Source organism: Manis javanica, chromosome 7 (genome assembly GCF_040802235.1).
Source record: "Manis javanica isolate MJ-LG chromosome 7, MJ_LKY, whole genome shotgun sequence".
Taxonomy (NCBI): Eukaryota; Metazoa; Chordata; class Mammalia; order Pholidota; family Manidae; genus Manis; species Manis javanica.
Genome location: NC_133162.1, coordinates 1,275,394 through 1,299,964, shown reverse-complemented (window position 1 = coordinate 1,299,964; position 24,571 = coordinate 1,275,394). Strand labels below are relative to the sequence as shown.

The following is a 24,571-nucleotide window of genomic DNA, read 5'->3' as shown; positions in this document are numbered from 1 at the left end:
ATCTGTGACTGCCTCAGAGCCCAGCGGGTGCCTGAGCAGGCCCTGGGGGTTGGGAGGCTGAGGGGCTGCCCAGCAGGGCTGAGCTTGGCAGGAGCAGAACAAACAGGCAGAGGGGACTGCGACACTGAGTCCCTGTCTTGGCCCGAGGACCCTGGGTGCCAGCTGGAGGTGTGGCACCTGGTAGGGGCACAGGGGTCTCAGAGGGAAGTCACGTGGGGGAGGGACAGGGGCATGGCCACCAGCAGGCACCCCCATGGACAGCCACAGCGGGAGAGGGCACAGTGGGCTCAGGGCTTCTCTCCAGGGTCGAGAGCAGGCTGTCGGCAGCCCAGCGGTGCCCTACCTAGACCCGGGCACCTGAGGGCACATGTCGGTACGCCCCGGGGAGCATTTCAGGAGGTGACCTCAGGGCCAGTGCCTCCCCAGTGTGCCCAGCCCCGCGGCCTTTAGGCCCTGGGAATTCCGCTGCATAGCGCCCCTGACCTTACAGAGGCGGAGCCCGGGATAGCTCGGACCGTGTCTGTGGAGAAGCCGTGTCCGGGGGCTGGATCCTGGCCGGATTCTCACCCAAGTCAAAGTGAAGGGCAGGAGAAGGCTTGGTGAGGGATGGGCTGGGCATGAGGGGCCACAGGACTGCTGCTCCCCATGGCGGGGTCTGGGAGGGCGCCCCCGGGGCTCAGCTGCTGCCAGCTACCGTGCCACGGGCACACTGCAAGCTCGGACTGTTACTAGAGACTCATAAGACCCAAGCGGTACAGGCAGAAACAGCCCAGCTTCCTCAGAAAACCTGTGACGCGTCATTTTTTGGCCTCCGCGCCGTCCAGTGGGCCTCTGGGAGGTCCCAGGAGACTGAGGGGGTTGCGGGGAGGCAGTGGCCCTGCCTGTCCTCCGGCCCCTCTTCACGGAGGGAGTTGCTTCGGGTGAGCTGCGGCAGGGCCCTGCCCGCGCTGGAGCCTTGCAGAACCCACATGGGTTTGTTTCCAGACGCCACGTTCTCAGATGCCGGGCAGCTCTGTCAGAACCCGGGCCTGTGGCTCCTCGGCAATGCTTCCTTTTGTGCAAAGCTGCCAAACTCTTGGTTGTCTGCTCCCTGGGGAGAGGTCCTGGCGTGCCCCCACACCGGGCCTACAGCATGCCCACGCCTTCGACACACCCATACCCATGCCCATGCCCGTACCCACCCTCTGTCATGCCCACACCGCAACTCTGCCTTAGCCATGCCCACACCATGCCCCACGCCATGCCCACACCCACCCTAGGCCATGCACCCATGCAGGGCAAGCAGGGCCCTGAGGACTGACTGAGCAGGTTCTCTGCCAGGTTCCACCAGGAAGATGCTACCAGGGAACAGACACACGGGGCTGCTGATGGCACTGTGATGGGCATCTTGGGGCACATCTGTCACAGGGGGACCTCGGCTCTATGGGTCGGTGGTTACTTTGCCATCAGCTGGGGCACCTGTGAAACTCAGGTTCCCAGGCTCTGCCTAGACGTGCCAGTCAGGGCACTGAGCGTGCTCTGTGCTTGGTGGGGGGAGTCTGGGTGTGTGCAGGGCATCTTCTCGGCCTCAGCACCTCCCACAGACCCCTTCCCTGGGGTTTCCATACACCTTTACCTGGGAGTGTGGGGGCAGGGGCCGGGGCAGGCAGGGGCAGGGGCAGCTCGTGGGCAGGGACAGGCAGGGGTGGGGCCATGGAAGCTAACAGGCTCCCATAAGGACTTCGACGCCCTTCGAGGGCTTTCACCACAGGAGTCATGAGGTCTGATTCTTGGTTTAGAAGGTGACTGGCTGGAAGGCGAGCAGGCTGTGGCTGGCATAGGTGTGGACACAGGGAGGCCACTTGGAAGCCACCACAGTGGCCCAGGTGAGGGAAGGTGGCCGCAGGGTGACCACTCATGCAGATTCGCTCCCCAGTTTCACCCTTTGAAAGCCCCCTTCCTGGGCTCTCAAGGGGGCTGCCCCACCCTGCTGAGGTTGGTGTCAGTGTGGGTGTGGGTGTGGGTAATAACATAAGATGGGATGGAGCCCTGACCCCCGGCCCCATAGTCCCCAGGGAGGAAAAAGGGGAGCCGGCAGCCAGAGGCCAGGGCCATGGTTCAGAGCCTCAAGCCTGGGAGGTGCCCGTTGGATGCCTTGTGCACTCACTCCTGCAGGGAGGCAGGCAGCAGCCCCTGAACCCCTTGCTGCCCCTCAGCTTCCCTGGCCTGGCTGGATGTCACAGCTGGACATGTGCCCCAAGCTGGAAGCAGCTCCTGTCACCAGGTGGGGACCTCACACGCCTAGCAAGGCCTTTTCTCCATCTCAGCGGGGCATCTGCGCCACGCGTGTGCCCACTCTCCGTAAATGGGTCGGAAAGGCGAGAGCCTGCATTTGGCTGAAAACTCTTGGTGCCTCCGATGCAACGGAGACCCTCGGCCTGCCCTGGAGACACCACCACTGAGTTTCCCGTCCTCACACAAGCAGACCTGCCCTGCATGGAAGCAATTCTCCCCAGTTTTCCTTCGCAGAGGCCGTGAAGCTCCGAGCTTGCGTGGTCCGGCTCACGCGGCCACATCAGTGACTCGCAGGGGAGACGTGTCAGAGAGGTCTGTCCTTTGACCAGAACCACCAGCTTGAAAAGCTGATTTACGGGATCTGTAGGCAGATCTTATTTTCTTGTTTCCTGATGAAAGAAAAAACGCTGTTTCTGTTGTAAGAGTGTAAATGCAGGGCCAGAATATAGTGCTCGTCAGTCTGGCTTTATCTTCACTGGCCCTGCGTTCCCGCTGACCCTGTCGCCCCTTTCTGCATCCCTGTGCTTGAGTACCTGGGAGTTTAGCAATTGAGGATTTCTTTTATTCTGTTCAGTTTACTACAATCTGGGCTAATTAGATATTTCAGCTCTGCTTTCCAGCGGGCTTCAGCGGACAGCCGATTTATTAGCTTATTTTAACCTTCAGCAACAAGTGAGCAGCAGGACGCCCGGTTCTGCTCTGCTATTTGAAAAATGGTCTTCAAACCAAGTCCCCTTGATAAGCTCTGTTTGCAGTGATGCCCACAGCGCCCGAATCTTCTGAAGACTGGCAGCAGGGGGCCTGTTCTACCTCCCTCTCTAAGGGCAGTGGCCACCTGTGGCCAAGGGTGCACCCATGGCAGCCCTGATGAGGGCTCAGAGGCAAATGGCAGCTTTGCCCAGAAGGGTTGCATGCAGCTGTCAGGAGATTGAACACTTTAGGGACAGTTGGGAGGGCTACAGACCCCAGCTGGCCAGGCAGCCGACAGAGGCCCAGGTGAGTCAGACGCATGGGTTTTCCTGCCCTCTAGCCGGAAGCCTGATTTTCTGGGGGCACAGGCCCTGCCCCAGCCTTAGTTTGAAGCAAGAGTAATTAAAATTGGGGTTTACCTGCAAACAGGAGGGCAGCACCCCTCTCTGCACAGCTGAGAGCAAGGAGGAGCAGGTGCAGAGGGTCAGTGTTGGTTCCAGCCCTTCCTAGGCCAGGTGCCCCTCGGAGAGCAAAGAGGCTGCGGGGCCCAGGCTTCTCCTTCTCTGCTTTCACAGCTCCTGCTCATCAGCTCCCCCTGCTGACAGATTTGGGGAGTTCAGGGCATCCCCCTCTGCCCAGCAGGAGCTGGAGGTGGTCTTTCTGGGCCCTGCCTGACAGGGCCAGTCCCCTTGGCCACCTAGGAGCCCTGCAGGACAGCACAAGGGAGGCTGGGAACGGGGCTAGGAGTCCCAGACGGAGTCTTCAGCCGCACCAGCCTGGCCAGAGCCCACTGGGCCGGAGGCCAGGCTGGAAGCCTGATGGGGGAGCCTGGCTGCTGCCCGGCGTGGAACAGGGCCACCCGCCTTGCTCCCGTCTCAGAGCCCGAGCCGTGGGCAGGGCTGCCACAGGGGAGACCCCCTGACGCTTGCTCACAAGTGTCACTCCACCTGTTTCTATGGTGACTGCAGATCTGTACCCTGCTTGCGTGTGTGATCGTGTTCTGTTCTCCTTATAGATGGAGGAGATAAAATTTAAAGACAGAGCAGTCTTCGTGCTGGAGAGAGAGTTAGGGGTTCAAGCCGGGCATGCTCAGAGACTGCAGCTCCAGAAAGAGGCTTTAGATGAGCAGCTGTCCCAGGTCAAAGAGGCTGATCGGCACCCGGGCAGCCCCAGACGGGAACTTCCTTATGCAAGCGGTGCAGGAGACGCCTCAGACCACTCGGGAAGCCCTGTAAGCACCCCATGCTTCACCCAATCTACCCAGAGTCACAGCACGGCACACAGCTGTGTGGCCCTGCACGGGCAGCTCCCGGCAGTCCAGAGCCCATGTTGAGCCCGGAGCTAGAACCCCCCTGCCCTGGGGACAACAACCATGTCTGCAGCCTGCCAGCTGGACCCTGGCTCCCCCCGGCTTGTCTGGCCTGGTGGAAAGGGTGCACAGACTGTCTCCTTCCTTGCTTGCTGACGTGGTATAGCTCTGGCCTTCACGTGCCCCCCTCCTGCCCTGGACTCATGGAGGACAAGGTTGGGCTGCTTCCCTCTCCATGCACAGGCCTTGCCTGCCGGCCAAGAAGGCTCCTTCTCCCTGCTCAGCGGCATCTCTGGCTTGACCCTTGCCCAGTGCTTTCTGCCACTCACATCACCAGTCGCCCCCCTCCACTTTTCACATGACTGTGCCACTTTTCTGCCCCTCCTCAGGCTAGGATGGCACAGGGGCAGCCGCGCTGCCATCGTCATCCATTGCCTCATGGCTGCCCCACATTCAGAGCCCTCTGGAGTGCTTCTGGGAAATGTGGGGGGACCTGAATTCCACGGACCCTTGCTGGGGTCTTTCTAGACCTGCTCCCTAGCCTCTCCTGCACCTGCTGAATGAGGAACCATTCCTCAGTCCCTCCTGGGCACACATTTTTTTTGAGGATGAAACCATGTGTGATTGGAGCCAGGCCTAGGACAATGACATCTCAAGGACAGAAAATGACTTTTTATAATCTTACTGTAAAGGGCTTTACTGATATAATCCCAGCTCCTGCTCTGGCACTAGATAGATCGCATTAACCCCAGAGAGGTTCTGAAACTGGATCAAATGTTGTTACTGATTTTTGAATGAAGTTCCAGTAATTCCACAAGTGGCCTTTTAGAAACTCAATTTGAGGGCACACTCTTCTTTAGGAAACCAACTTTTGAAAGTTTAGGTTGAATAGCTTTTACTGTGCTCATCATGTAATACTAGGAAAACTACATCCCTGCCTACGGTGCAGGGCAGACCCCTTCCCAAAAGGCGCAGCCGGCAGGGGCCCCGGGAAAGCAGGGACCTGGGTTCTGAGACTTTCTCGGCGTCACTGCACCCATGTGCCCGTGTGCCCACATATGCACACGCTCGCCTCCACATTGCACACTCCTGGATATCTCTGCCCTTTGTTCTGTCCCTGTCATGTGGTTAGCAGTGCCTGTGGTCCTCGGGGACCCTAGGAGTCCCACCCTGGCCCCCCAGCCACTCGGGATCATGGGCAGTCACGAACCAGAAGTGCTTGTGTCCAGGGTGTGCTGGGATTTGCAACAGTTTTGATGTCTGTGTCTGTGGACAGTTACTTGCAGTTGAATTTGTTTTAGGAACAGCAGTTGGATGAGAAGGATGCTCGGCGCTTCCAACTAAAAATCGCTGAGCTAAGCGCGATCATTCGGAAGCTGGAGGACCGAAATGCGTTGCTGTCGGAAGAAAGGAATGAGCTGGTGAGCGGCCGGAGGCTGGGGCATGGCGCACGGGGCAGAGGGGCTGCAGTAGCCACTTCCAAAACTCCCTGTGGAAAGGCGTTGTGAGGGTGACAAGGGCTGGGCTTGCACCCGGGCCTCTTGGCTGTTTCCAATAAAACTTTATTAGCAACCAGCAGCAGGGGTTGTGGGGAAAGAGGTGTGGGGCTGTGGGGCTGACCCTTGTGCATATCATTGAGCAAAACTGTCCTCAGTTCTGCACATTATCTGGCACATGTGAGGACCTCGTGCCTCAGGGGAAACATTGCATTAGTCCTTAAAGCCATTGAAGTTCCCGGGTAACCTGTGGCACCCGCTGGGTGTCCCAAGGGGTCCAGCGGGCCAGGTGAGTCTATCGTGGCTCTTATTGGCAAAATAGAGCATCAACCCCCAAACTGCTCCCACCCTCCACTGCAGCCGAGGCCCCTTCTGGTCAGTCTGCCCCTCTGTGTGGGGACTGTCAGTCGCTGTCACACTCTGAAACGATCACAGTGTGTAATCATTTTGTCTTGCAGTTAAAGCGTTTAAGGGAAGCTGAAAGTCAGTACAAGCCATTGCTGGATAAAAACAAACGCCTTACTCGGAAAAACGAGGATCTGTCCCACACTTTACGTCGAATGGAAAACAAGTTAAAATTTGTCACCCAGGAAAACATAGAAATGGTAAGGGGCCCTGGAAAGCCATCAGTTGGCAGGATGTGCCCCCACCCCCACGAGTAGCCAGCGGCCCCCCTGCTTCTAAGACACGCGGTCTGATGGCAAGGCCCCAGGGCAGGGCTTCAGTGCCTCCTGAGAGAGGGTCTTAGACCAGGCTCTGAGCACCCAGGGGAAGGGGTTGTGGGCACCTGCCCAGGGGGACAGTGTGGGTACAGAAACGGCAAGGAGGCCACTAGCCTGGCGGGCCACACCCCCACTCTGACATGAGGAGCTTGGACAAGTCGTCTTCCGATGCTAAGAAGGCCGGGCAAAGTTAGCAGAGCCTCGGGTACAGCCACAGGCTGGGCCACAGGCCAGGCTCGGGCACAGCGCGTGCAGCTGGGAGGCCCCGCTCCTGCCACAGCCACTGAGCGGAGTGTGGGGGCATTGACCTGCTGCCTGTGTGTTCCTTCCGGCCCACAGGCCCCAGAGGTCATGAGAGGAGTTCAGCCGGGGGGAATTCAGCACTGTGGGGCCTGAGGCAGAGGTGGGGGGCAGACCTGCAGAAATCCTATTCTTTCCACACCCTGAGTTTGGAAGAGTTGGCGGGGTGTGAAATGGCCCACGTAGTTCACACAATCTTGTCTTTGGGTGCAGGGCTATCCCCGTATACGCCAGGTACAGGCTACACAGCCCCACCCCGGCTTTGGGGATCCGAGGCCTGGGTTTCCCCTGACTCTGCAGCCAGCTGCTCCAAGGCCCGCACGGGGGCCCCTTGACCCGCAGCCAAGGGGTGACCAGTGTAAGGGCTGCACAGGCATATGCGGATCGAGTGAGGGCACCCCCAACTTCCCTGTCGCCCATCCAAGCAACTCACTCCACCCTTTGTGGTGTCTGGCTGGTTTTGCAGAGACAAAGGGCAGGGATCATACGGAGACCCAGTTCCTTAAACGACCTGGATCAAAGTCAAGATGAAAGAGAAGTTGACTTCTTGAAAGTTCAAATCGTGGAGCAGCAGAGCCTCATCGACGAGCTCTCTAAGGTGCCCAGGCCCCGGGGCACCCCCCGACCCCTGCTTGCTCCTCGCCCCTGCCCGCTGGCTGCTGGCCCACAGGTCACACCCACAGCCTTCCCTAGACTGCGCCTGTGGTCTGGGCTCTTGACTGGTTCAGTGATACCGTGACTGTCAGCCCCACAGTAAGAATTTATGAGGGGTAGGAAAGGGGAGATCTGTCGATTACAAGTTCACATGATCTCAGTTTTCTGGAGGTGAGGGACTGGCCCTTGGCTCCCGCAGGTTCACCTTGGGGATCAGCTTAGAGAGGAGGGAGGACCGTTAGGGCCAAGTAAGGCCTGCCCCTCCAGGCAGTGGGGAGAGGACGCAGTTCTGTGGCTGGGGGTGGCAGAGGTCCGGGGCAGTGCTCTGGGTGGTCTTGCTCTCCATCCCCTAACTGGCCGCTCTCTTTCCCAGACCCTCGAAACTGCTGGCTACGTGAAGAGCGTGTTAGTAAGTACCCCTTGATCCTTTCTCCTCACACTGACACCCTGTCTTGAGCAGCCGTCTCCAAGACCCCCTCTACTACCAGCTCGCTCCAGTCCAGACAGGAAAGCCATGCCAACACCATGACTACTGTGCTCCCTGCCCAAAGGCTTTGCTGTGGCAGCTGAGAATGCCATCCGGTAGGGTCAGATAGATGCCAGGAAACAGGCACGTGCTCCAGATGGCCTTAGGTGATGCCTTCAGGAGCCAGCGCCCAGCTCTGTTCGCCATGCAGACTGCCCCCCTCTCTGGGCTCCCTCCCCACTCAGAGGATTCTTCCCCAACCACAGGGACCAGCTCCTAGGTGTGGCTGGCTTCCTCTCAGGGCCCCAGAAATGCTGCATACCTCCCCAGGGCAAACAGGTCCCTGGGCACCTGCCATGTCCAGGGGGGTTCGTCCCCACCCACGTGTGGATGCCATCTCTGTAGACATCTGCTCAGCGAGTATGGAGAGGGGCTGGGCCATTGGTCCTTCTGGAATTCCCATTTCTGCGTGTGCTGCTCAAATCCCCTCCCCTGGCAGCTCCCCAGCCACGGAGTGAGAAAGAAGCTGCAGGAGAATTGGGTGTTGGAGGCTGAGAGCCACCGGACCGGGTGGTGGCTCATTCCAGCCTGAACAGAAGAGATGAGCCCTCCACACCTTCCCGGCAGGCTGCCCCGAGCAGGCTGAGGGGCTCTGGGCATTCATGATGGGAGGGACATCTCTCCAAGCTTGAAGCGGTGCTCCAGGTCCATTCAGACAGCAACACAGAAATCCTAAACTGACAGAGCTGTTCCGCGACTCAAAAACTCCCTTTCGCTGGTGTTTGCAGGAGCGTGATAAGCTTTTAAGATATCGGAAACAAAGAAAGAAAATGGCGAAACTCCCCAAGGTAAAGGAGGCGATGTTGCTATAGATGCACATTAACCATGTACGTTAAAAAGCCCTTAACAGGAAACAACCTCTTTATCTGGAGGTGAAAAGAAGATAAGTTGACTATTTCTAAAAATTGTTACTGTGAGATAGCCAAAACAAGACCCAAAGTGAATATTCCGTTTATAATTCTAAATTTAAAACTCCAGCCTCAATTCCTTGAAATTTCCAAGGGAAGACATATCACGGCAATAACAGGCGGGCCGCAGGACACGGGCCTCCCTGCTGCCCCACAGAGGAGGTTAAGTTCCGCGTGTCTGTGGGGCACCGGCCCCAGGACCGCCGGCCTGTGCCCTTGAGGGCCTGCCGGCCGTCATAGCGCCCTGGCCACAGCTGCAGTGTCGGGTCCACTGACCCCATGCAGGCCCCACGCAGCACATCTGTGCCCATAGGGAATCTGAAGACCTGGGCTAATTTCTTGGCAGCACAGTCTGTTCTGATAAATGATTCTTATAAAGGAGATTTTGGAAATATTCCCAAGGGACCTGTGTAGACAGGACGGGGGGAGACAGGTGAGTTGGGGTAAGAGGCCAGGAGCCGCAGCCACAAACAGATGGCAGGCGTGGGGAGGCGAGGAGGAGGCCGGGTCTGGGTCTGGGCTGACATGGCTCCTTCTGGTCCAAAGCCGGTGGTCGTGGAGACCTTCTTTGGGTATGATGAAGAGGCGTCCCTGGAATCCGATGGCTCTTCCCTCTCTTACCAAACCGACAGGACGGACCGGACCCCATGCACCCCTGATGACGACCTGGAGGAGGTGACCTCCCGCAGCAGCTTCTGGGCAGGCGTGGACAGGGCGGGGCAGGGGCACCACAGTGCCCAGGGGCAGGGCCAGTGTCACGGTCGGGGAGGGCACCCAGGGCTGAGGCTGTGGGGGGCAGCCTTGTCTTGGATAAAAGCACGATGGGGCATCCTGCCCCCCAGTCCTCCTAGAAGGACCCACCTTCGCATCAGGCAGCATCTGAGCCCCCGGGTGGGAGGCCTGTGCGTGGCGATGGGGCCGGGCAGACTGGCTGGGTCCCGGTGGCTGAGGGCCAGGGAGTGGAGGAGGCCCACCCCTGACAGGCCCTGACCAGCCCTGGGGGACTAAGGCCGTGGGGCCCCACCTGGCAGGTTCTGGCAGATGGCAAGTCCTGGTGGGTGGCAGGTCCCAGCAGTTGGCCCCATGGCCGTGGACCCGCCCAGAGGTCTAACACACCATACACAGCGGCCACCGGCGCACCTCGGGAGCAGGGTGGGGGCAGGGTAGCTGGGGCCAGGCTAGGTTTCCCGGGCCCAGTCTCATGGCCGCCCAACCACCCCAGACCCATGGCCTGTCCTCCTAGCAGCACACCTCCAGGGTTCAGCGGGCCCCCCAGAAGGCAGTGCAGCCTCACCCCCTCCTGCGGCAGCAGATGTGGTTGCAGCCAGAAGGAGGCATCTGGGGGGCACTGTGGGGGACAGTCCATCCCGTGTGGGCAGGGAGGAAATGCATTCCCTTTCCCTGGCAGCTTTACAACTCCACGAGGCCCAGCTCTCCTCCCCTGACGCGTCGGGCAGAGCCTCGGGTGACCCTGGTCAGGAACGTAGGCTCCTGGATTGGGGCAGCCTGGATGGCACGTGGGGCCCAGCTCTGGGCTCATGCCTCGGGGCCCCCAAGAGGCCAGAGCGCTCAAGCTGTGTCTCGTGCGCCTCTGCAGGGCGTGGCCAAGGAGGAGACGGAGCTGAGGTTCCGACAGCTCACCATGGAGTACCAGGCCCTGCAGAGAGCCTACGCTTTGCTGCAGGAGCAGGTCGGAGGGACGCTGGACGCAGAGCGAGAAGTTAAGGTCTAACTGACTTCTACTCCACCGGGTTCCGGCTCCCGCTGGGCTCCGCCCGCTTGGCCAGGGCTGGGCAGGGGCGCTCCCATTGCGTCACCTCCCGGGGCCGGGCCCTTCTGCCCCGCAGTCACCCAGGGAAGCTCCCCATGATTAAGGACCCGTGTTAGGGAAGGCCGCCTGCCGTGGGTGCGACCTGCCTGAGCAGCGCCAGGCGCTGGCACCAGTGATGGTGCTCCAGAGACCCCTTTTGTCTCTGGGGGTGTGACTGGTGGGCATGGGGCCTGCAGCACCTATAAGGTGAAGTCACCTTCCTTACAAACCTGCCAGCGGTGCCCTGGGGAAGCTCTTCCAGACCCAGGCTCAGAGATGAGGATCAGCAGAGGAGCTCAAGATACGAAGCCCGCTGAGATGATTCACTCATCCAGCAGATGCTGAGCTCGAACGCCACGCCCACTTTCACCCTGCGCCTTGCCAGGCAGGCCCTGCTGGGCAGCCAGTGGCCCTCCTGTCCCTGCCTCCCTGGACGCCTGGGACTGGTGCTCACATCTCTCCCACCGGATGGGACGCAGGCTGACAGGTGCCTCCTCCTGGCCACTGGGCCGCGGAGCCCGGGTGCGCCCTGCCCTACCCTGAGCCCCGGCGGCCGGCTCCCAGCAGGAGCAGCTATGGGACGTAGGCAGCACGCGCCACAGGGAGACAGGCCACGTCCCCAAGGAGAGCAGGGCTCTCCTGGGGCCTGGGAGTTGGCTGTGCTCCTCCAGCCACTGTGGGGCAAGAGCACGTTGCCATATGGCTCTGTGACAGCCTGGCTGGTGGAGTGTGGCCCCTGGGGACAGGGGACAGTGTCAGCAAAGCCCAGGCCACACTCCTGTCAGAACTCAGGGTGAGCTGGCGGAGAGCCCTCCCTGCTGGCCCCTCAGGGAGAAGAGCCCATCGGGGCAGAGAAGACAGGGAGAGCCAGGCCCACTGATGGGACCCCAAGAGGGGCCCCGGGCCAGGCTGGGTGTGCCCTGCCCTCCTCGAGGCGAGGGTCCCCAGACCTTGAGTCCGGCCCACACGCTCTCATCCGTTTGCTGTGAGCACTGTTCCCAGGGGAGTGGGAGCACCATCGGGTAAAGTGCCCTGTGGCTTGGACCCCAGGAGAGCAAAGTGGCTCAGAGAGGGTGGCTGGGACCCCCTGGAAGTGGCCCAGGTACACAGCCAGGCACTGAGGGCCGGTATGCTGAACAGAAACAGGCCCTTCGGGGAGCACTAAGGGAAAGTGAGAGGTGAGGAAAGGGGGAGGCGACCCGGCTGGCAGAGGGGTGTCTTCAGGGTGGGGGGTGTGCAGGTGTGTGTGGGGTCTGCACAGGTGGGCGTGCTGATGCATGCAGTTGTGCATGGAGTGCTTGCAGGTGTGTGTGGAGTGTGCAGGCATGTGGGGGGTGTCAGTGTGTGGGGGTTTGTGTGAGTGTGTGTGTGGGTCCGTGTGTGCGTTGGGTGTATGCAGGTGTGTGTGTGGGAGGGTGCAGGTGTGTGGGGTGTGTATGTGGGTGTGTATGAGCATGTGTGGGGTATCAGTGTGTGTGGGTCGGTGTGTGCGTTGGGTGTGTGCAGGTGGGGGGGTTGCAGGTGTGTGGGGTGTGTATGTGGTTGTGTGTGAGCATGTGTGGGGTGAGGTGTGGGGGGGAGGTGAGTGTGTGTGGGGTTGGTGTGTGCATTGGGTGTGTGTGGGTGCGGGTATGCGTGTGGGGGGGTATGCAGGTGTGTCAGGATGAGTCACTCAAGCCCATCTGCATTTGTCTCTGTCACTGTCCCTCCAAGAGGCCAAAATAAACCCCCTCCGGTCAGACCCCAGTGGGACTCAGTCATCCTCATCAGTTGTTCATCCTAAAAACAGGGAATTTCTCTAATAATTGCTCACAATGAACCGAAGGATCATCCTGTGTAATGTGAGTCGTGTCCCTTGCCTCAGATAAGCCTTAGAGTCCTCCCTGGCATGCAGAGAGCTCCTTGCCAAGCAGGGAACGGCCACTCCTCCGTCCACTGAGCAGAGAGGCCAAGAGTCCTCTGAAGATCGCATCACATGGGCGTGTCCGGCTTTTAGAGAAAATTTGATGTGTCTCTCCTCCCGCCCCACAGACCCGTGAGCAGCTCCAAGCAGAAGTGCAGAGGGCGCAGACGCGCATGGATGACCTGGAGAAGGCCCTGGCTGAGCAGGGGCAGGTGGGTGCGTGGCCTGGGGTCCCAGGGAGCTGCAGTGAGGGCCGGGCCGTCTGTCACCCACAGAGAGTCCCTAGGGGTGTGGCCCTTGGGGCTGCAGGTCTCCTGGGATGAAGGTGGTGCTCTGTGGGTCTGTGCTTGCCTCACACTGAAGACTGGCACCTAGGCACACCTCACTGTGTGCCCTACCTCAGTAAAAACTCAAAAAGTGGCAGGGTGTGGATCTAAAGGAATTCCACAGCTGCCTGACCACTGGACCCAATCTGGGTCAGCCCAGTCAGTCCCTCGCCTCAGGGCAGGATTCAGGTCCCTGGGGCTTGTCAGTCACTCCCCTCACCCCTGTGACCACCAGCCATCACTTCTGGGTTCTTCAAATCCTGCTAGGGGAGGCATCCATCCCCAGTGGCCACGAGGCCTGGGCACCCCGACCTCCTGGCTGGTGCAGCTGCAGGCAGACCCAAGACAAACCAGTGGACATCTATGTAGAGTCAGGAGGGTCTGCCTGGAGCACCTGGCTTCCCTCCACGGCCAGTGCAGACCCACAGGGTCCTCCACGTGCTCACCGCTGGGGGCATGGCTGGATGGACAGGCCCGAAGAGGGCCTGAGCGGCCCCCAGGGCTTGCGTCTGATGTCCTCAGGGAGCCCAGAGGTCAGTGCTATGGGGCTGTGGGTTTGCCTGAAACACACAGGACTACTTGCGCCCCAGCCCACCCACCACATCCCCCAGGCCCACCAGGCTCTCAGCCCTGTGGGAATGGCGCCCAGGAGCTGTTCTGGGCGCTGCCTTCATGGACCCTGAACTTTGTGAGTGACGTTCCTGAGCCCCATCTCGTGTAGCCAGTGTTTATGCCAGAGTAAAACCTGTGACGGGCTTGCCTGGGGGCGGGGCGGACGAGGAGGAGCAGGCGGGGCAGGAGGGCCAGCGGGAGGCAGCTTCCTTTCATCTGAAGAATGAATCTTACAGACTTGAAGGAAGGAGGCCAATGACTTTGCCAGGAAGAAACTTGGGATGAAGCCCAGAGTCCGAGAGAGCCAGTGCCCCCCGACTCCTGGCTTAGCTGGGGACAGGGCTTTGGGATGGAGCGTGGGGCTGGCAGGATGGCCCACACATCTCTCTCCAGGGCACAGAAGCCTGCCTCTGCCCGCATGTCCCGAGTGTGGAGTGGACAGGACACTTCCTGAGCGACCATCCGCTCCCTGCCTGCCTGAGACCCCAGGCTCTTGCTGGCTCCGTGCCAGGGTTCCCTGGACCTGTGACACCCACTCAGAACCGTACGCCTCATACCTTGTGGGGTCCTGTGGGTCCTTCTGAAGCAGGGCTGCCTCCTCCAGCTCTGCCCAGGACCCTCCAAGGAAATGGGGCAATCCTGGGTTCCCATTAGCTGCGCGGCACAAACTGTTCTCAGGGGTTACCTGGAAGCTGGGTGTGGAGTCGTGTGGAGTCAGGCCTCTTGTTCAGTTAAAGTGTGACTTACACCTCGGCTCCAGCTTTGATCCTGCAGGGTATCTAGTTTTCCATTTCAATTCCGTCTTCCAGGATATGAAGTGGATCGAAGAGAAGCAAGCCCTGTATCGAAGAAATCAAGAGCTGGTAGAAAAGGTGCGCCCCGAGCGGCAGTGTGGGGGCCCGGGGGCCTGGGCGGGCTGGGCTCCAGCAGAGGTCCCCTTGGCCCACAGTCCTGCTGTGCTTCTCTGTCCCAGGGGCGGCCCAGGTCCTCCTGGGGTCTGGGCAAGCCCTGCGTCTGCGGCTGCTTCTCTACCACGTTTTGTGCAGATGGTTCAGTGGGTGGTGATGGTTAGGAGGACTTTGAAAAGCTGCACTTTCAAAAACCACTGGAATCACCCCATTCCAAAGCCTTGTTGGCCCAGGAACCACTTCTCGTAACAATGGTCATTTTAAAGCCATTGGCTCCCTGGGAAGAGACCCCCCGGGAGGCTGGGCCTCGGTGTGTCACCACCAAGCACCTGTGAGTATGTTTCTGACTTAACCAGTGTCGCCTGACCGTGGGCCCGGCTTTGGGCTCTTCTGGCTTCCACACAACTTTGGGGCTTTTAGGAGGCCCCAAAATGCTGCTGTCCATGTGGCCCCCACTCCCCAGCCAGGGATTTGCTGGCAGGGAGATTTTAACTGGTGTAGGTTGGGTCAGGAAACCCAGCACACAGCTGGGCTGTTCTCATTGGTGGCCGGGCATCTGCCAGGAGCCACCCCATGTTCCCTTGTCCCTCGGGGGCTGTCCACTCGGGATGTCTCCCTCACTACCCCCTCCCCTGGGGCAGCCCTTTCTCTGGGCCACACTAAGGGGACTCACAGCACTGACGGCTGCAGGCTGCAGGTGGCTCTGGGCACTCTGGGAGCATCCCGGGTGGGGCAGGGCCCTGGAACTACAGCAACAGTTCGCGTGGAATGGGGCAGAAGGTGAGCACAACTCCGTGTCCAGAGGCAGAAAAGCCGCTGGGGCCGCACAGCCCACTCTGGAGCCCTGTCATCATGCCTCGGGGAAGGTGCCCCTGGGGGCCCTTCCCCACCAGCAGCTGGCCTCATCTGTGGGCAGAGGACAGGCAGGGAAGGCCATGCCTCCCTCGGCCAGCACAGCCCTTCTAGAGAGGAGCCAGGCCAGCCGCGTGCCCACAGCCTCAGGTGCCTGCCACAACAAGGCTCCATGGGACCCTCCGCCTCCAGCCCAGGCCCTCAGCCACAGGCTAGTCGTGCCCCCTCAGTAACCAGTCCCCGCTTCACGGCATGGCCTGCACGGGGCTATGCTTCGGGCGCCGTTCACATCTTAAATGGTGAGCAACACCTCCAGGCCTCCTGGGACCCTTCACACAGATTGCAAGTCAGGACAGCTGTCTGCATGGTGACCTTGTGTACATGTACACACTCGTGTTCACACAAATTCTGTGTGTACATATAAACATCCACATGCATATTTAAACATGAATGTGTGCACATAAACACACATGCACACTTAAATCACACACATGTCAACACTACACATACACTAAAATACTCATATGCACACAAATGCTCACCTGCACACATAACACTCACACACATAAATGCTTGTGTGTGCACAAAACACTCGTGTGTACACAGGCATGCATGTAAGTGCCTCACACACATTTAAGCACTTTCTTCACTCAAACACTCATGTGCATGCACATTTAAACACTTGTGTGCACACACATGCTCACACACACATAAAGATGCCTGTGTACACACTTAAAGCCTGTGCTCTTTGGTGACAGTGGCACGCACAGGTGCCTCCCAGTGGCCCCAGCTGTGCAGTGCGACACATGGCGCTGGGAAGACCCAGCTCCCAACTGCCTCTGCTCACTCGGAGGACGCTGCTGCTCCCGGGTCCATCTCGCCCCCACCCGTATCAGAGCGGGCCCCTTGGTCCCCAGATTCAGTTCAGGGGCATGGGCCAAGCTGCGTGTCCACAGGGGTCCCCCTCCTAGTGCATTTTCCTGTGCTCACAGGCCACTGAGGCCATGCACCACGGCTCCATTACTTCCGGCAGGCGTGGGCCTCACACAGGGCTTAATGTTGCTGATTCATTTGAACAGCCTCTCAGTTAGCGAGTCGTTCTGGAGGGTGGCCAGGCAGCCGCGGTGCACAGCGTCCATCAGACCACTACGGGCCCTCAGACTCTGGGCCAGTCCTGCCTCCAGGGAGCCCTGTGCTGGCCACGGTGACATCTGACCTGCTCTGCCCTCGTGGGCCCCTTCCGCTCAGACGGCAGGGCCAGGCACCAGCCTCCTTCCCCGGCTCCAGGGTCCCTGCCTGCCGCGCCAGCCCTGCCTCCCCTCGACCCCCATCTGGAGAGCAGAGATGGCCACCGTCTCACTAGGGTGGATCCGTCCGGAGGCAGGCTGGAGTGGGGGCTCTGGCCCGGTCAGCCAGCAGCCGTCGGGGAAATTGGGGGTTGACCTCACACGACCTCTGGTGTTCCGTCTGCCTGTTGTCTTACAGATCAAACAAATGGAGACAGAAGAGGCTCGACTGAAGCATGAGGCCCAGGATGCGAGAGACCAGAACGAGCTGCTGGAGTTCCGCATCCTGGAGCTGGAGGTGTGCAGGAGGCCTGGGCAGGTGCCCGGCGCACAGGGTGGGGTGGCGTGGGGAGGGCCCCAGGCGGCGGCCGGCAGGGGCCCAGAGCCGGTGTGGGGCCAGCCACCCTCAGCCTCCTGGTCCAGGTCCTGCACACGGTCCCACGAGGCAGAGCTGGAAAGGGGGCGTCTGTCTGAGGGGCTGGGCCAGCTACCCAGTGAGCGTGAGTCTCCCAGCCCCACTGCGGAGGCTGCAGCAAAGTCAAAACAAGTGCACCCACCCGAGTCTGCTTCCAGACCCCTGGGGCTGGATGAGATGGTGCCCACCAGGCTGTCCCAGTGCTGCAGGGGGACACGCCCGACTGCCTCGTCGGCCTGGCGGGCATCTGCTTCTTGCTCATGTAAGCCCCTGAGTGGGGGACAGCTGCCAGCCACACAGTGACCGGGAGCCCTTCTGTATCTGTGCTCTGCTGTCGGGGACCCACGCCCTCTGCTGTGACCTTGGCCCCCTAGGGAAGGGCAGAGAGCAAGTCTCCCAGGGGAGGGTCCAGCTGGACACAGAGCCGGTCCTCGCGGCAAGGCTGGGAGGTGTGGTCCACCTGCGAGGGAGGAAGCCACCCGACCGATGTCCACCTTGCTGGCTGCCCCAGCACCACTCTGGGGCCTCCTTTCCATCCTGGCAAACTTCAGGCTGCCTGGGGACAAGGTCATGACCCTGACGCATAGGAATGACCTGCCTTTTGTGCCTTTGCTTTGCTTGGTTTTTTCTGCACCTGTTTTTGCCTTTCCTGTGTCCTGCCCACCTGAGATGTGGGGAGCGGGGTCCCCACTTGCCCACCGAGGAAGTAGGTTGAGTCCAGATGGAGCTGCCCCTCAGGGTCCTGCCTTCTCTCCCCTGGGGCACAAGATGGCTGCGTGGCTGCTCTGTGTGTGTGAGAGAGAGAGATAGAGAGCGAGCGATGCCCCACCCCAGCCTGTGCCTGTGTCCTAGGAGAGGGAGAGGAAGTCCCCCGCCATCAACCTCCACCGCACCCCCTTCGCGGATGGGAAGAGCCCCCTCCAAGCGTGCTGCGAGGCTGAAGGCGTGACAGTAAGTCGCTGCCCAAGTCCGCCCCGCGTGGCCCCCGCCGGGCCAGGGCTCGCCTCCCAGCATGCCCCTTGTCTTGCCTGCAGGACATCCCGGTCACAGAGCTGATGAAGAAGCTGGACATCCTGGGGGACAACGCCGTAAGTGTACGTCGCTCCCCTGACTTGCGCATGCCTCCTCGGGCCGGCCGTCCCCTGCGGGTCCCGCCCTGCCCCGCCATCAGAGCCGCTTGGGACAGTCCCCTGCTATCGAGGAGAAGCCTCCGTCCCTTCCTCCCGTTGTTCCGAGTGTGGGTGGCGCCTGGCGCCTGGGAGCGTGGGCCCGGGGCCTCTGCCCTGCCGGGGGAGCCCCGGGGATGCCTGCTCCCTCCAGCGTCGGTACTTCCAGCCACGAGGTCTGTGCCGGGGTCCTTCCCATCCCCCTCATGCCCATGGTGGGGAGGGGCTGCAGTTCCTTGGAGCACCTTAGACACCCCAGACCTCAGAGGTTTCCCCTTCCTTGGTTCTGAGGGAAGGGCAGAGCCTATAAATAATCTGCAGATCTCCTTTAGGGCAGAGTTCCAATTTCTACAGCAAACTTTGCCAAAGAATACTAACCACTGAGTGGGCAGTGACCGCACCCCTCCCCCCACCTCCCTCCACCATCCCTCATCCATCCGGCCTCCATCCGCCCTCCGTCCATCATCCTGCATCTGGCAGGCCCTTTACCCGTGAGCTTCCCACCCTCCCACAGCCCAGACCTTCCCCTGCAGGTGTGCTGACAGGCGCGCAGGCCACAGGCGGTCCGAAGGCCCCTTGACCCCAGTCCTGGCTACTACTCTCCAGAAGGAGCGAGGCGCTCAGTCAAATCAGTGCACTTCACAAAATAGGTGGAGGAAAAAAACAAGCACATGCGTGCACACACACCTGGCTCACACACTCATTCACACCTCATTCACACACACACCTTCTCACACATACATACCTCAGTCACGCACATACACTTCACACGCACATCCTCTCACACACGTTCTCCCACACATACCTTCTCACACACACACACCTTCTCACTCACACACCCTCTCACTCACACATGCTCAGAGCCAGTTGTTTTCCCAGCAGCTGCGAGGGGTGCAGGGCTGTGCTGATGGGAATCACCTCTCTCCTGCCTGCCCCTCACTTGGGAAGCCATGAGCAGCAAAGGCAGGGAGCAGCTCCCCGCTGCATGTGCCCGGCGCCCAGACCCTGTGCTCCATCTCGGCTGCAGCTCAGGACTGCGGAGTGGCCCAACTTGTGAGGCAGGTGACGGGACAGCCAGCCCATCACCTCCACAACCAGGCTGTGCCAGCGCTCTGACCCTTGTGCCCAAACACCCCAGGAAGGTGCACCTCCAAACTGGCTGCATGGGCACCTGAACCCCAGACCTCGGTGTCCTCCAGGTCAGGGCCCTGGGAGTGGGGCAGGAGCTGGGGGGGTGCAGACTGGACCCCCACCACCCCTCCCAGGCAGTGCCACTCACCGTTACACCTGAGCTGCTGAGGCACAGGTACCAGCGTCAGGATGGCTCGCTGGGGCAAAGGCAGTGAGGGTGGAGCAGATGGCAGATTGCTGAGGCCGGGGACCTCGGATGCAGTCAACTCCTGGAGGGCCTAAGAGGACCCCAGCCAGGCTGATCACCAAGTGGGACATTGTGGATCCTTCAGCCTGGTCCAACCACATCCCAGGATGTTCTCTCCATCCCCCTGAAGCCACTTGCTCAGCCTGACCCCCTCCCAAACCCCCCCGTTAGGCCAGCCCTGCCCTAAGAGGAGAGCAGCAAGAGCAGCCTGGCCAGTTTCCCAGGTGCAGCAGGGTTTGGGGACACCCACCTGGCCCCAGCGCCACTCAGAGTCGGGACTGCAGCCTGCCCCAGGGACATAGCCTGCCTCTGCCCAACAGCAGCCGGTCATCGTCCCTGCCTGTGCGGCTGCAAGAGACCATTGGCCTGGGGGAGCTCACACGCCCGAGGGAGAGAGGCACAGACAGGGCTTTCTGAGTGGCCTGACCTTGATCAGGGATGTTCTGGGGTCTGGGCCTCCTCCCTGCTCCAGTCTCTTCTCCCCATGCCCCACCTCTGGGCGTCCCACAGATCGGGGCCGGCAGTGGGGCAGCCCAGCTCCCACCTGTGCTGATGGGGCGGGCGGCCAGGGTCCCAGGGAGTGAAGTGCTCACATCCTCTGAGGACGCACATCAGCCCAACGCCAGACTTACCCTGCCCGGAAGGACCACCCACGCAGGCTCCTTGTCCAGGCAGGAGCAAAACACGCAGGAAAAGGCAAAAACAGGAGGGACAGAGACCATGTCATAGCCACCTATACTGGATCTCTGCTCCACATACACAGGTGGTTTTTAAATTACTAATAATTGAGACTGCAGATGCAGAAAGCTGCCTTTACACAAAGATGCAGGCAGATGCAGTGGGCAGGTATTCCCTGCTGCCAGTCCCCTCGCTGCACTGCCTCCCCCTGTTCTGCCAACAGGCTAATCTAGAATGTCAGGGTTCCCAGCAGTAACAGGACAGAGGGGCAACATGGAGCATGCACCCAGTCCAAGGGTCAAGATGAAGAGGTGCCAAAGACTCCTGGGAGGGCATCTTAGTAAAAGTGACCCTTAGCTGTGACCCCAGCTCTGGCTCTGTCATCAGCCCCACCGCATACCCACTGTCAGCCCAGCTGCCCCAGAGGGCGCTACCCCTGACTATGCGTTTACTCTGCTTTTGGGTGCAGAATCTCACCAATGAGGAGCAAGTGGTTGTCATACAAGCCAGGACCGTGCTGACGTTGGCTGAAAAGGTGAGGGCAGCTGTGCAGGCATGCTGGGGGAGGAGGGGCTGCCAGGAGCTTGGGCGGGGCCGCTGATCACGTCGGCCTTGGGAGGTTCAGCACATGCACGGGTCAAACAGCACCCATCACACATGTTTGCAAATGGCAGGTTCAGCCGGCCCTTGCCCCAGGGCCAGCTCTGCCTCGGTTTACCCCCAGAGACTGCACGATGTGGTGCATTCTGTTCTCCCTGCCAGGACCCGCTTCTGGGGGCCATTCTGCTCACCAGGGCTCCCCACTCCCCAGCTTCCCTGCTCCCAGGGCTGCCAGCCTGCTTCTGGTCCCATCACACAGGCATCACCTGCCCAGTAGGCCAGCAGTGGGAAAAAGAAAGGGTGTTCTGGTGATTAGGGGCTCAGGGGGTGGGACTGCGGGAGTGCAGCACCCCTCCCACATCTCCTGCAGAGCTCTAGATGCATCTGCGCCCCCTGCCCCCCAGCTAGGCTGTCCCCATGGAACAGGGGGCACGCGGGATGGCTTCGGTGCCTGTGTGACTGCCCAAGGATCACACTCTCCTGCTCTCTCTGTTTGAGTCCAGTGGCTCCAGCAGATCGAAGAGACAGAGTTGGCCTTGCAGCAGAAGATGGTCGACCTGGAGAGTGAGAAGGTTGGTGGGTGGCGCGCCATGTGGCCTGCAACAGGGTGGCAAGGAGCAGAGCCTGAGGCTGAAGGTCCTGTTTTGCTTCAGGAGCTGTTTAGTAAACAGAAAGGCTACCTGGATGAGGAGCTGGACTACAGGAAGCAGTCCTTGGACCAGGCTCACAAGGTGAGGGGAACGTGGCTGCCGAGCCGGCGGGAACTGTGGGTGGAGCCGACTGAGCTGTTCCAGGTCCCGGGCAGCGCCTGCCTGCGAGCAGCCTGGGCCTGGTGTGAGTGGCGTGGGCTGCTCTGCTCTCTGCCCCTTGGAGGCCTCTGGCCCGTGAGCTCCAAGGAGACCCTGCCGCCCTGCCAGCAAATGCTCCCCTGTGACTGCAGGCACCTGAGCAGAGCTCAAATGGACATTTGCAATACGGTGATAAAATAGAATCTGTTGGAAAATAATGCATTCACAAATTAGTTGAACACAGTTGAATGCTTGTCTCATTACTCTTCCTGGGGCTCCTGCCTTATTCATCTAACCATTCTGAGCAGTGCAGGGTGTTCCCCTCCTTTGTACATCTGCTTCCTGTGGCAAACAATTTCTCCTGCTGATAAACCTGTGTGTGTCTCATCGGGTCAACACCAAGATCTGAGAGGACACTTCCCTCAGTCACTATGACTGACTCCTTGCTGAAATTGGTCTGAGATTTTGATTTGAACCTCACTCAGCCTTTCTGTTGCTTCATTGCCCTTCAGATTAGCACAGTGGGGACTAGGGAGCATACCCTGGGAGGCTTCCTGGAGGAGGAAGCCCACACTTCCTCTCTGGCAATCAGTGACACCTGTAAATTGATGTCACCTTGCAGGACAGTCCCTCTAAGTTCGACCTAGACTGCGAATCCTTGAAGTCAGTGTGTCATGGTGCTTATTCAGGAGAAGCTGTCCAGAGGCCCAGTGAGGCGTCCCGAGGATTAGCTAAAAGCAGGCATGTGCCCTGGAATTTACATCACCGCCCCTGGGATGCCTGAGGCCAGTGACTTGGCCCCTTGTGGTAAAGGGAGGTAGGAATTTCCACCTCCTGGAGTCATAGAACAGGTTGTATGCAGGGGGCACCATGCTGTCTGTTACTGCCCAGCTCTGACCCAGGGGCTTGAGGCTGCTGTCACCCCATCAGGGCCCCAGGTGGCAGGGCAGGGCCCTGCACCCTCTGCAGGGTGATGGTGGCCAGTTGCTGCCTGATGCCTGCTGGAGCAGTCACAGAAGAGGCAGCAGAGGCGGGTGGTCTCAGGGAGCTGTGCCAGCACTGGTGGGCCTCCCCAGAACATGTGCCAAGATCCAGGGCCCCAGGGGCTGGTGGGAGGCGTGCTCACAGCAGATGGGGCAGCCGGGAAGCCTTGAGCCCCCACTCGGGTGCTCTCTGTGCTCACAGACCACATGGACAGCACAGGGAGGGGACATCTCACCCCCAAGACTAGGCATCACTCCAGACTCACCTCGAGAAGGGGAATTGATTATGTGACATCAGTGCGGAGAAGATGGGACACCATACATGATGTCAGAGAGATGGCTTTGCATATGCACACACTCACACGCATGCACACACACAGACCCACCTGCCTGCAATAGACAGGCTAAAAGAACACATTGCCCTGGGGGTGCAGAGTGGCTGCTCCGCCCGCAGCCTGTGATGACTGTGGAGACCTCCTCCCTGGGTGATGCTATTAGGGGGCCCCCTTCCCCCAGTTCCAACAAAGACACACGCCTTGCCACCCACCCGCATCTGCTCAACTTGCTCTTTAAGCCTATGCTTTCCACCTGTCATTTACGTGCCCAGCAGGAGGTGGCAGACCGGCCCCACCTGCCCTGGGAGACTCAGGCATTCAGGCGCCTGCCCAGGTCTCACACCCTTCTTTGCTTTGAGCACAAGAGCCACAGCTGGGGGTTTGAAAGGGAAAGCATGGTCCCTGCTTGGGATGCCAGCTTCCTTGGGAGCACCTGGCACAGACCTGGGAGCCGGGCAGAGGCCTGTGCGCAGAGCCCGTCTTCTAGGTGCCACTCGTGCTCCTGTGTGCAGAGAAGGTCAGACAGCCTCTCCCAGAAAGACGCCGGGTTTTTGAAGCCATTGTGATGTTGGTTCTAAGCCCACATGCAGCCATTTGTCTTTAAATGCTGGAGTTTCCTTGAACACCCTGAAGCCCTTTTGCTCTGAGAAGTGGCAGCAGATGTAGGGTGAGCTGGCTGTGACATCTGGGGACAGTTTCTTGTGTGGCTGTCAAGAACAACAAAATGTAAGTAAGGTCCAAAAGGTTTTTTTTTTTTCATTTCCTAGAATGTCTACTAAGCCAAAAGGAGTTTCATCATCATCTTGCCCGAAGAAAAGGAAACATTAATTTCTGAAAAGGTTATGTTTTTGATGGGAAGATAGGGTTCTGTAGTTTGAGAATTTGGTTTTTCAAAGATTGTATCAGCAAAATTCCCTGAGGTAAAAGCTGTAAAAGTGTTCAAATGACTAAATCCTTAGGCATTTACACCAAGGTGTGTATTTTGGCTGCTGAGTTAGAGCAAAGATACTGTTTTATGCCAATCCATGGTGGTCCGTCATGAATTGAATTTCTGGAAGCAGGGGAGGGGAGCCACAGACCCCCCTCAACCCTTTCCTTCCCTCCCCACCCGGCACCCACTCAGCTTCTCTCGGGAGTTCTTGTGGGGTCTGTGTGGCTCCAGGTCCTTTCCCCAAGACTGCAGTGGGCACCGTGGCCCCTGACTTGTGGCCTTTCTTGCAAGGAGTGCGGAGCCTGCCTCTGTGCCTCCTCCGGGGAGGCAGGCCCAGTGAAGTGGTGTGCAGTGCTCTGGGAGGGATCCGGGGCTGCTGGGTGGCCTGTGGGGGACCTGGTGACCCCAGGGCTGCTTCTTGCCCCCTCAAGGACTCTGTGAACTGTCAAGCCCAGGATGCACCCCCAGTCTGCACTGTGCTCCCAGGGTGGCACTCATCAGCTCCCCACTTGCTGTGGGGTGGGGAGAGACATCCTACCAGATTCATAAATGGCATAATTTTTCATAAATTTACCTGAGTCCATAAGTGGCATCAATTATGTTAAATATCAAAGGTTCAGAAGCATCAGAAGCCTCTCAGGGTATTTTACCTTCATTCATTTATTTGTTCGCTCAGTAAACACATGCTGTCTACTTATGAGTGGGGTGCTGTGCTGGGACC

General features: G+C 59.6%; 1 protein-coding gene across 3 annotated transcripts in view; it reads left to right on the top strand.

Annotated features, from left to right (window-relative positions):
* Positions 1-24,571, top strand: part of JAKMIP3 (Janus kinase and microtubule interacting protein 3) — a 108,266-nt gene that overhangs the window by 65,156 nt on the left and 18,539 nt on the right. For 2 of the 3 annotated variants that reach the window (XM_037011309.2, XM_037011308.2), the window contains exons 4-19: positions 3,980-4,195; positions 5,575-5,694; positions 6,228-6,374; positions 7,258-7,389; positions 7,819-7,854; positions 8,700-8,759; positions 9,426-9,554; positions 10,477-10,605; positions 12,721-12,804; positions 14,340-14,402; positions 16,776-16,874; positions 17,844-17,942; positions 18,026-18,085; positions 20,683-20,748; positions 21,317-21,385; positions 21,467-21,544. In XM_037011309.2, the coding sequence (XP_036867204.2) occupies positions 3,980-4,195; positions 5,575-5,694; positions 6,228-6,374; positions 7,258-7,389; positions 7,819-7,854; positions 8,700-8,759; positions 9,426-9,554; positions 10,477-10,605; positions 12,721-12,804; positions 14,340-14,402; positions 16,776-16,874; positions 17,844-17,942; positions 18,026-18,085; positions 20,683-20,748; positions 21,317-21,385; positions 21,467-21,544 (1,587 nt within the window). The remainder of the gene's footprint in view (positions 1-3,979; positions 4,196-5,574; positions 5,695-6,227; positions 6,375-7,257; positions 7,390-7,818; positions 7,855-8,699; positions 8,760-9,425; positions 9,555-10,476; positions 10,606-12,720; positions 12,805-14,339; positions 14,403-16,775; positions 16,875-17,843; positions 17,943-18,025; positions 18,086-20,682; positions 20,749-21,316; positions 21,386-21,466; positions 21,545-24,571) is intronic. The other variant, XM_073240109.1, reaches the window with a different exon arrangement.